The following is an 11,993-nucleotide window of genomic DNA, read 5'->3' on the forward strand; positions in this document are numbered from 1 at the left end:
GATGTTTCCGCTCAACGGAACCATTTTGTTGATGTGTATGTGGACATGATAAACGATGAGAGATCCCAAGCTTATTAAAGAAGGTGTTGAGGTTGCGAGATATTCACCCCCCCCCCCAATCTGACTGAACATGAATAATTTTATGCTTGAGAAGACATTCAACATGCATCTGAAGGAATATATCAAACACATCAGACTTGCGCTTAAGAAGATAAAGCCATGTAAAGCAACTGTAGGCATCAACAAAACTAACATAGAAGTTGTGACCACTAACCGAAGTTTGTGTTGGACCCCATACATCAGAAAACACAAGTTCAAGAGGACTCGTTACTTCCCTAGTGGAAGAAACAAAAGGAAGTTGGTGACTCTTGCCTTGTTGACAGGCATCACACACGGACATCTCTTTATTGCTAGACTCTGACGGCAGCTCGTGACGACGAAAGATATGACAAACAATGGGGGTGGCAGGGTGACCAAGGCGAGAGTGCCACAGTGAAGGTGACACACGTACACCGATGAAGACGCACGGGGCGTATGGATCCTCCAAACGATACAAGCCTTGGCTCAAGCGGCCACTAAGCAGGACGACCCGAGTTGCTCGATCCTTGACAAAAAGGTCAAAAGGGTGAAACTCACATAAGACATTATTATCAAGATTGAGCTTAGGAACAGATAAAAGGTTACAAGTTGCCGAGGGTACCCGTAAAACATTATGAAGGTGGAGCTGCCTAGAGGGATGACTAGTTAAAAGAGATGCTTGGCCAATATGAGAGATGGGCATACCTGCACCATTGGCGGTGTGAACCTTGTCGGACCCGTAGTAGGGCTGGTAGGTGGTGAGCTTGTTTAGCTCAGTCGCCATGTGATCCGTGGCGCCGGTGTCCATGTACCACGCAGGATCAACAGGGTAGGACGGCGTGTGCCCCTACTCGACACGTTGATCGTTGCCCTTGGTGGCAACATGGGCGGCTGGGCAGCAGGGGGACTGAAGTCAGCCATGGCAAACTGACGCTCATTGCCCTTGCCGTCATTGCCGATGCCGAGGAAGCTCTGCTGAAACCGGCGGTGGCACTTAGAGGCGACATGCCTCTCACGACCACACAGCTGACACACACGAGTGTTGGGAGCCCCACCCGAGGTGGGTGCAAGGGGTGGAGCGGCCCTGGCAGCAGGCGGAGGCGCGGAGTGGCGTTGGCCACGGGAGGCCCAGTAGGCCGCCGGCTGCTCAGCTATGGTGGCAGAGGAGCGTCAAGCCTCAACACGCTGCTCAGTGAAGAGAAGGCGCGAGTAGAGCTCGTGAGGAGGCAGCGGTGGCTTGGCATTGTGAACAGCCTCGGCGAGATTGTCATACTCAGCGTCGAGACCCTTGATGACATAGCCGACGAACTCCTCGTCGCTCAGCGGCTTACCAATAGAACTCAATGTGTCCGCCAGGACCTTGATTTTGTTGAAGTAGGTCGTGGCGGAAGAGTCAAGCTTTTTGAGATCACCAAGCTGACTACGGAGAGCCATCGAGCGGGACGTCGAGACCTGAGCAAAGGCGTGCTCCAGGGTCGTCCATGCATCCGTAGACGTGGCCGCGAAGAGACAAAGGCGGCGACCCCGTCGCCCAGGGAACCCTGGATGGCGGAGAGGATCGCCTGGTCCTGTTGTACCCACACACGGTGTTCCGGGTTGAGAGTCGGACCGTGGATGGTAGCGATGATCTATGAAGGACACGGCAGAGAACCATCAACATATCCAAGGAGAGAGCGGCTGCGGAGCAGCGGTAGGACCTTGGCGCGCCAGAACAGGTAGTTGTCCGGCGTGAGGCTGATGGTGATGAGATTGTCAAAGTGGAAAGGCCCGAAGGGTGCGACGACCTCGGCGGCTGGCACAGCAGGCGACGGAGCAGCGACAGGGGCGACGGCTGCAGGCTGAATATCAGCCACGGCCGAGGCCACCGAGTCGTAGGTGAGCGCCTGGGAGGAGCTGTTGGTCGCTGCGGTCGTCACCGCGAGCGTGGTGGCAACCAGCGTCGCGGGTGTAGCAGCTACTGAGGACGGCGGTATTGGGGCCGAGTACATCGAGCCAACAGCAGTTGTGCCGAAGAAGTTTGGGATCGACGGCGCAAGGGAGCGGGGCGGTAGATCGAGCAGGGTGGCTAGCGACGCGGGAATCGAACCCCAGCTAGCAGCACCCGATGCGGAAGCAGGCATGGTGGCCGGGGCAATCGCGACGACGGCCCTGGGCGCGACGGCGGGAGCGGGGTCATGACCTGGTGTGAGATGCGATCGCGACGACGACGCGGGCTGGAGAGTAAACGCGACGGAGGGAGCGGCGGCGTAGGGTAGATGCATTCGCGACGAGGGCGTGAGGGTACACGCGACGGCGGGAGCAGCGGCGTAGGACCTAGGTTAGGCTGATACCATATTAGACTTAGGTTTTGGGGAACTTGCTCAACCCTCTATGGGGTGGCCTGTCATATATATATATGCAAAGATGTACAAAGAGTCCTATACCAATACGGTATGGAATATACAGATAAGCTACCTATACAAAGTCTAACAGTCCCCTTCGTTATTTTCTTGGGATTGAGATTTCTTTGACCCATGATGGCTTCTTCATCTCCCAGGAAAAATATATTCAGGATCTTCTTGCTCGCTCCGCTCTCGGTGATGAGCGCACTGTTGTGACTCCTATGGAGCTCAACGTTCAGCTCTGTGCTTCTGACGGTGATCCTCTTCCTAATCCCACTCGCTATCGCCACCTCATTGGGAGCCTTGTCTATCTTGTTACGCACATTCTCAGTTAGTTTGTTACAGCCCCCGCTTCTGCCCACTATAGTCACCTCCTCCGTGTTCTACGATATCTTCGTGGCACGATCTCTCATCGCCTTTTCTCTCCCCGCTCCAACTCACTCGAGCTCCAGGCCTACTCTGATGCTACGTGGGCTAGTGAACCCTCTGATCGCCGCTCGCTATCTGCTTACTATGTCTTTCTTGATAGCTCTCTCATTGCCTGGAAGACCAAGAAACAGACTGCAGTTTCTCGCTCGAGTACCGAGGCTGAGTGGCGTGCGACGGCTATGCTAACGGCTGAGGTGATCTGGTTACGATGGTTACTTGAGAACTTTGGTGTGTCTGTCAATACATCGACTCCCTTACTATCAGACAGCACAGGTGCTCTCATTATCGCGCGAGACCCGGTGAAGCATGAGCTCACCAAGCACATCGGTGTGGATGCCCACTTTGTGCGTGCTGCTATGCAGGATCAGACTCTTGTTCTTCACTATGTGCATCTGAGTTACAATTGACGGACTTCTTCACGAAGGCACAGACTCGAGCACAGCATGGGTTCTTTCTCTCCAAACTCAGTGTTGTTCACCCACCATGAGTTTGAAGGGATGTTAGATGTGTATAATCCCTTGTATGTATATCCCAATTGTATAAGGGGTTTCTTGCACTTTCACCACATGTATATGTACTGGCCTTTGGTCCCTGTGAATGTCAGTTGCTAATTTATCCAACAAGGCCTAACACAGCCCGGGCACGGCACTAGAGATCTGACTGATTTTTGACTACTTCAGATGTGAGGCCTAACACTAATCAACCAGGAGGGCACCGCATGGAACCATTGTAAAGCAGATTAATTACATGGATCAAATCTAGAGGGGAGAAGCGATCTGCTATTTCTCCATGTAAAGACAAGATTGTGCAGCTATCCCGGTTATTATTCTATGTATGTACAACCAGCCTTCGGAAGCGGTACACGTCGAATCTAAAGAGGACTTCAATCTCCGCCAACACAGCCAAGTCCCACGAATAAGAGATAATTTGATCGATGGATTTAGGAATCCTGTGAAAGGATAAGGAAAAGGGCAACTACTAAGGCTGCTCATAGTCGGAAGGATCATACATTTGTATCATGCATTTGATATGAATGATACCAGTATATAATAGGAAGATGATAGGCGCCGTCATCTGATCCTAGCCCAGATCCATCGCCTCCCAGCATGTTCCATCAGGCAGCCACCACCCGTTCGAACCCGCCTTCATATCGTTTCTTCCCCCAATCCACTCACACGAGCACCGGCCCCTCGCCCAGGCATTCAGTTAGGTGTAGCTCACCGTCGCTGCCTTGCACCATCGTCCTAGCAGCACGACTCGGTTGTAACATTGTTTGTCTTGTTTGCAGCAACTCGGCTCATCAGTCGCAGCTCACCATCGCCGCCTTATAGCACCGTCACAGCAGCACGGTTTTGTGCTTGTATAGCACCACCACCTCCTGTCATCAGTCACAGCTCGGCACGACGTTGTTCGCAACATGAGCGCGGCTGCCGCCGTAGCTCACCGGCGCCCCAGTCTCAGCATCTTCCGCCGCCAGAACCAACACAACCTCCCACTGTTGCAGCATCGTGTGCCCTTCGCCGATGTAGCTTCCAGTAACTCCCGCAGCTGGTTCCAGCTCCCTTCGCCACTGGGCGTAGCATTCTCGGCTCCGCCGCACTCCACGTCGTAGCTTCTTGCGTCACTGGTTGCAACTCTCGACACGATTGGTGCCAGCTCGCCCCACCACTGGTTGCAGCACCGGGTCGTCGGTGCCTACCGCCTTCGGCTACATCACACATCGTCGCCGATCAAAGCTAATGGCGGGCTTGGTCACATCACCATCATCGCATGGCTCCCGCCCCCTGCCCGCAGTGCCACGGTCGCTGCTCTCAGCACTGTCGCCCCCGTCCCCTGCTCTGATGGCTCCTGTGGCTGATAATGCTAATGGGCTATCATGGTCCTAAGAGAAGAGCTGGAGGACTACGGCAGCAGTGTCATGGTGGGGAACAGTAGATTGGAAGGTCACAGGTATCAACTGAAACAAGGTGTCAGTTGGGGCGTCGATTTGGACCAACCAACAAAGGGTGTTAATGTCAGTGATCTACAGCTAGGGCGTCCTGTTACTAGAGAGGCGTCGATCTGGACCAACCAACAAACTATTGCACTGCAGAGTTACACAATTATAAAATGTCAAACATAAGGCAAAATAAAAATGCAACCACATTGCACAACTCATCAAAAGCAGTTAGCTATGTTTGCTATTTACTTTGAACTTTGCTGCACACTAAGCAACAACTTTACAACACACCAATATGATTATGGCAATACATCAATTTCAGTAGTAAACATGATATGTTGATCAGACCAACAATCAACATATTTAGAGTGACATCCCACAGAAAGCTAAGGCTAGCATTAAGTAGTTCTTTTGTCTACTAAGTTTTTTTTCATACCCTGTCTGATATTTGAAAGTTGTATGCATTCCAGGGCAACTTTCATTTAAAAGCACATTAAAAAGGTGCTACGACTTTCAAGCTAAGATGATAGAAATCACCAGGTACAAATAACTTGGATGCCTCCTTTAGAGTGCCCAACTCCGTTATATCTTTGGCCTGTGAACAAATATCTGCGTAAGAACATGAGGATTTTCTATTTTCGTAATATCTGATAAAAGCACAAGCCTTCTAAGTAATAAGGATATAGTGATATACAATAGCATAATCAATAGTAACACAGTTAGCATATGTTCATAAAAGCTTTTTAACCCACTATTTGTTTCATATGTGTGCATACAAAATGCTATGACTATATGCCTACAGAATAACGGGATCAAGCGGGAGCAGATACATGTAACTTATAGCTCAGTAGATAGGAAAACTCCATCGTAATTCTCACGTTACTAATAAATAAAGATAGGTAGGAAGGGCGTAGGGCTTTTTCCCATCCGAGTGCCTGAACCTATGTAAAATGATTGTGTCACCATCACCGATGACGAGCTATCCCTCTCTCTATAATCTTCCATGATAATATTATTCATCGACATTTGGCACCCTCCATGGGTCCCCAACGGATATCTTCCCTCTCTTCCAACACCCTTTCCAATTGAAATCATGTCCATGAAACTCGAGCCGATGGTCTCATCCAACACAACCTCGACAAAGAGGGATTTTTCATCAACGATATAATTGCAAAAGAAGAGATCGACTTCGGCACTTCAGGCGAAGAACCTCTGGCCGAGAGCCCAGACCACTCTCCCGCTTCCTACTCTTGGCGTCGAGAGGGTACGGAGCTCGGCAATGGAGTGCGAATCGTTGGAACTAACTAAAGTGCCTAGCCGATGACCACCAGGCAAAATGTGGATCCTTTCTTACTCAACTCCGACGATCAGCAGGGACGGAGGGACCCAGAAGGAGCCCTGAAGCGATCTTAGCAATCTGCGGTACAACAACTCCCCCACCCAAGATCACCTGCCACAACGCCTTAGGAACCTACCACTGACCGCCTCGACTCTCAAGATTCCCATGCCGGCCAACGCCCATCTCCAACTGATATCGTGACGCCCAACCACCAGCGCTGCCCGTCACCGTCGGCAGCGCCATGACTGCCACCTCACACCGAGCGCCGCCACTCCACCATCGGCGAGGTTGCCACCAATGTAGGGTCCCTTAACTATCTCAAAGGAAGTCAAAGATTTGCGCCAAGTCAATACTTCCTGGACATAGAAGTGGCCAGATCTGACAAGGGATTGCGCTATCTCAGAGGAAGTATACTTTGGATCTCCTAAGTGATGTAGGGATGCTAGGATGTCGGACGGCCTCAACCCCAATTGGGCAAAACCGCGAAGTGACAACCCAGTCTAGAGAGGAAGTGGATAAGGAGAGATATTGCTGTTGTACGTATGTCATACACACACTAACATTACCTTTGTAGTAAGTGTGGTAAGAAGATACATGCATGAACCTAGGAGTGATCATCTTGAAGCGGTATATAGAATTCCAAGGTACTTGAAAGGGACACCAGGAAGGAGACTCTTATTTGAGAGTAACAAGCATCTCGTGGTGGATGGGTATTGTGGGCAAGCTGCCTGGATGATCGTAGATCAACCTCATGATTTTGTGTCTTTGTTGGTGGGAACTTAGTATCATGGAGAAGTAAGAAACAAGTTGTTGTGTACAGGTAAACTGTCGAGGCCGAATATAGCACTATGGCTCAAGAGCTAAGTGAAATGTTGTGGACAAGAAATTTATTACTAGAAGAATTGAAGATATTGAAGACTAGTTGTTTGAATGTGTGGTGTGATAACAAACCAGCAATCAACATAGTTTCAGTGCAGCATGACAGAACTATGCATGTGGAAATAGATAGATTCTTCATCAAATAAAAGTTACATGTTGGGATCATCAAGATAGAGCATGTGAGTTCAGGGCAACAGACTGCAGACTGCTTGACAAGGATTGGAAACTAAAGTATGTAATCTGGTGTGTGACAAGGTAAGAATGATATATATATATATCACCCCTCTTCAGGGGGGTGTTGAATGGATCCCCATATTTTACTGTCCCAAGGAAGCCCAGGCCCATTCCACTAAGTGGTCATCCTAGACCGGGATGTGAACGATGTTGTGCAAGACACATCCACAAGAGCCATCGACTCGGTATGCCCCGCCTCTGCTCAACACAAAACAACCCCAATGTTAAGCAAAACACCTCTCGCGGCAGCGACCAATTGATGGACTACGCACAAGGCCTGGTGGAAATTAAATGCACAAAGGGGAGGATGATATATTGCATACAAGAGAATTGCATGTGTATTTTTTCTTTTAGATATTTTATACAAGAGAATTGCATGTGTATTTTGGTGGCCTTTTTCATGTGCATTTTTTCTTTTAGATATTTTACGTCCTATTTTATCCTTCAGTTCAGTCGATTTCTACCGTGGAGAAGAACAACGCCCGAGTTGGAGACGGGGACGCGGTAGCGTCGCCGGCGAAGGTGAGGAAGCAAAATGACAGGTGCGGGCGGTGGCCTTTTAGTTTTGACCACCGCTCAAATTAGACAATTGGTCAAGCTCAAGGCGGGGCCGTTGCAGCTGGCCACAGCGTCACCTACGACGGGCAAGAGCTTTCCAGGACATCGCAGGAAACTGGGACGCCGCTGCGGCGGGGCAAGGAAGCAGGTTGACAGGTGCAGGTGGGGCCTTCTAGTTTGGAGATGGAAGCAGCGCAAGATCTGTTTTTTTCTGAAAGATCTATATATGTATTTTTCGAAACTGCACGGGCTGGTCACGTGCACCCCAGATGTGGTTAGCAATGCCCTTAAGTAAAAATAGTTATGAAAAATGGCAAGTTCCATAACATACCTCTAGGAATGTGATCTTGAGCTGATTGGATGGCTTGATTACCACACTTACAAGTTCTGACCTATATAAAAACAGGAAGAAGGTTCTTTGCATTAGGCATATTCAAATGTAATCCTCTATTCCTAGATAGTTGCAACCCACTGCCTATTTTCTCTCAACCGTGCAAGCACACCACATGCATGCGTGCGACATCATCAATATATCATTATCAATATATCATCTCATGCATGTTGTGTAAAGAGTTAGTTAGAGATGGCGCTACTCATTGACTGCATCATGTCATCTCATGCATGTGGTGTGGACAACTCATTGAAGTCAAAAGAGTAAGTGAAGAAAGCATGTGCATATAACTATTGGTTCATCGCTTCCTCTATTCCTACATATTAAATCAATTATTTAAAAGAAACTCTAGATTGGTATAAGAGTATTACAGTCTAGCTTTACAATATTGTACAACGTAAGGAAGATTATGTTGTCACAGTATTACAGTCAGTACCGCTTAATATCCAATTCAGAGGATCTCTAGTGGGAGAACGATGGAATTCCTGGCTCGACTTGGTCAGACGATTGATGGATGTTCAACTCTCTGACCATTCAGATCATATTCACTGAAAGTTAGCCACGAATGGTACTTTTTCAGTGAAGTCGATGTACATGGATCTAATTGACTCTGGGCCTATTTTGAGATCATTACATATTTGGAAGATTAAAATGCCGCTTATAATTAAAATTTTCATGTGGTTTGTACACAAAGGTGTAGTACTAACCAAAGATAATTTGATAAAACGGAGATGGGTAGGAAGTTCTGCATGTTGCTATTGTGATCAAAATGAAATAATAAGACACCTCTTTATCGATTGTCCACTAGCAAAACTTTTATGGCGCACTGTTCATATAGCCTTCAACATCAATCCACCAACGAGCATTAATATGCTATTTGGGACGTGGCTCAATGGAGTAGACGTAACTATAGCGAATCATATCCGGATTGGAATAAGTGCGCTATTTCGGGCTATATGGAACACTAGAAATGATATGATCTTTAATAGCAAGAACTTCACTATTTTTTTGCAGGTTATCTACAGAGCCACCGCTTGGATCCGTACGTGGTCGTCACTCATGCGGACTCCAAGAAGCTCAAGGTTATTGGATGCAACCGGTGGAAGACGGTAGCACGGGCTATCCTCAACCGATTTGGATGGCGAGCTAATAATAAACTAGGTGTATAGGCATTATAGTCTATTTCTTGGTTTCGCCGGCTGTGGCAGTTTTTATTTACTTTCGCGACAGCTTTTATGCTCAATTTGTGAGCACATTGTGGATCTATGACTTTACTCTTCAACTTATTTAATAATATGGCTGCATGCATCGACTGATGCAGAGGCCGGGGGCTCCGTTCCTCCTTTTCCAAAAAAAGATTGGTATAAGAGTTTTTTTTTGGACGAGCCTAGCAAATTAAAGGAAGTGAACACCATTAATCAACCGACTTGAGATAAAAAAATCATTAAATACTTAAGTTTAACTTGCTGCCAAAAATCTCGAACGATTAAATTGGTAACTTTAACATAATTCGTGTTTGTGGTGTCGTAACAATATTTCATAGCTACATCTAAGCTTTCACACAGCAAAGCCAAGGAAATAATATATAGTTCCTTTACTTTCCTAATTTTCTAACCAAAATTATTAATGTACTCCTGAGATTAATCATTAAAATACATTAAAATATAGATATTTCACACATCAGGTCTGTATAGCTGGTAAGTCGAAAGGGGCCTTAGAGCATCACTAGCAGAGCCCTCGAATCCTCAAATCCTCAAACCAGTTTAAGGGTTGAAAATTGGCATTTTTTGGCAGTTTTAAGGGTTGAAAAACAGAGGCAGAGACTAGAACCCTCAAACACAACCCTTATAACGGAAATTGGCATTTTTTGGGCAGTTTTAAGGGTTGAAAAACAGGGGCAAAGACTAGAACCCTCAAACACAGCCCTTATAACGAAATATTCCGTTATAAGGGTTGAGTTTGAGGGTTCTAGTCTTTGCCGCAACCCCGACGTCGGTGGGGCGGGCATTCCGTCGAGCACCTCATGCACGACGGGCGGAGGGGCGACGGTTGGGGCAGGCGCGGGCGCCGGCTTCTTCCGGGAGGTGGTCCTCTTCACCTTGGCCCCTCCAGCGGCGACCTTGGTGGCTGCTGGCCCCTTCGGCTCAAGGGAGGGCTTCTTCTTTCGGCCCTTGGTGACGGGCGGCTGCGGCGGGGCGACGGAGGTGGCGGGCGGGACGACGGAGGCGGCGGCCGGGGCGGGATGGGGGTGGACGACGTGCTGGCCAGCACGCCGCCTCTTGACAGCGACGTGGGTGGCGGCCACCACCGACACCTAGCTCGGGACGGCCGGCTGTTGGGCCGGCGCGGGCGTCGCCGAGGCCGAGGCCGGGGGTGGGGCGACGGGCGGAGGGAGCGAGGAGGCGGGCGGGGCGAGGGAGGAGGCGGGCGGGGCCTCCATGGCACGCAGCGGCCGACGGCAGCGAGGAGGCGGGCGGCGGGGAAGTTTCTCTCCCGTGCGTTGACCGGGAGGAGTGCGGGCTGGGGGTGGTTCCCCTCTCCAATCCTCACTTTTAGGCCTCGTTTGGTTAAGGGGGATTGGGGAGGTTTTGAGAGGGAGGGATTTCAGGGGATTGGGTGAATCCCTTTGTTCCACCCAATCCTCTCAAATCCCCGGGGTTTTGCTTCCACTAGTACCCCGAGGAGGGTTTTGAAACACATGGATAGGAAGGGATTGAAGGGGAACGGGGGGATTGGGCTAAGCAAACCCCTCCTACCAAATGGGCGCCCGAGGATCTGTGGGGTTTCCGGCCCTCCTAGGGATTTTCCTCTCAAAACCTCCCCAATCCCCCTTAACCAAACGAGCCTTAGAGATTGGGAGGGCAACCCGGGGTCCAATCCTCAAAAAAAATTAGGGGTTTAGGGGTTCTATTATTTGCCTTTTCTCATTTCAACCCGTAAAAAAAGGTTAATTTTAAATCCAATTTTAAGGATTTAAGGGCACTAGTGATGCTCTTACTTACCTACCTATCTGGAGATGCGAACCGAGCTGCGTACGCCCTGACCTTGGCCTTGTCGCCATAATAGGTCATCGCGGCGCTGAAATCCTGAAATGCAGTCGAAAACAAATTTTGAGCTCGCCGCAAAATTGCTATGAAAACCTGAAGCAGGGTAGGGAGAAAAGTAAACGAGACCGGTCACCTCGGGCTCCAAGACGTCGTCGAAGGACGGCGGCACGCGGATGGAGAAGCCGCTGCCGTAGTACTGCGACCACGACCTCGTGTTTGCGATGCCGACCAGCAACGGGGTAGCCCCTCCGTTCGGGGGGTGAGGCGTCGGTGACTGTGCCACCGAAGGGAGCGCCTCATCTGCCGCAGTAGCTGCGGCGGGGCTCATTGAGGCTGCGGCGGAGGCGGCAACGGAGGCAGTGTAGGAAGTGAACTCGCGGCGTGTGGCGTCGCACCGGCAGAGCGGACGCGCGGGGGTTGGTTTGTGGCATAGCCGTGGTGGCTTTGGATAAGGAGGCGAAGGGACGAGGGGGAGGAGGGCGGGTGCCATGGCGCGCCACGCCCAGCACTCACGTGATGGTTTGCTAATTTATTGGCCTGTTTGGATACTCTAACCGAGCATGTCTAGTAATCATTTTTTTTACGGATTGAAAAAAAAAACGCGTAGACTAGAATCCCTGAACCCCTAAACCCTTAAGAAAATTTACGAATTGGATCTGGGATTGCCTTCCCGTAGAAGTGAGGATTGGAGAGGGAACCCGAGCTCCAACCCGCAGTC

The 11,993-nt window shown here is 49.7% G+C and overlaps 1 protein-coding gene across 6 annotated transcripts in view; it reads right to left on the reverse strand.

Moving 5' to 3' along the window:
- The window catches only part of LOC123398920, a 30,129-nt gene extending 18,337 nt beyond the window's left edge, over nucleotides 1-11,792 (reverse strand). For all 6 annotated transcript variants that reach the window (XM_045093358.1, XM_045093359.1, XM_045093360.1 and 3 more), the window contains exons 1-4: nucleotides 11,409-11,792; nucleotides 11,235-11,314; nucleotides 8,169-8,229; nucleotides 5,365-5,422 (exon numbers count right to left, since the gene is read on the reverse strand). In XM_045093358.1, coding sequence (XP_044949293.1) covers nucleotides 5,365-5,422; nucleotides 8,169-8,229; nucleotides 11,235-11,314; nucleotides 11,409-11,765 — 556 coding nt within the window. In that variant the 5' untranslated portion in view covers nucleotides 11,766-11,792. The remainder of the gene's footprint in view (nucleotides 1-5,364; nucleotides 5,423-8,168; nucleotides 8,230-11,234; nucleotides 11,315-11,408) is intronic.
- Between the last annotated feature and the right edge of the window lie 201 nt (nucleotides 11,793-11,993).

The sequence above is a fragment of the Hordeum vulgare genome, chromosome 5H (genome assembly GCF_904849725.1).
Source record: "Hordeum vulgare subsp. vulgare chromosome 5H, MorexV3_pseudomolecules_assembly, whole genome shotgun sequence".
Classification (NCBI taxonomy): Eukaryota; Viridiplantae; Streptophyta; class Magnoliopsida; order Poales; family Poaceae; genus Hordeum; species Hordeum vulgare.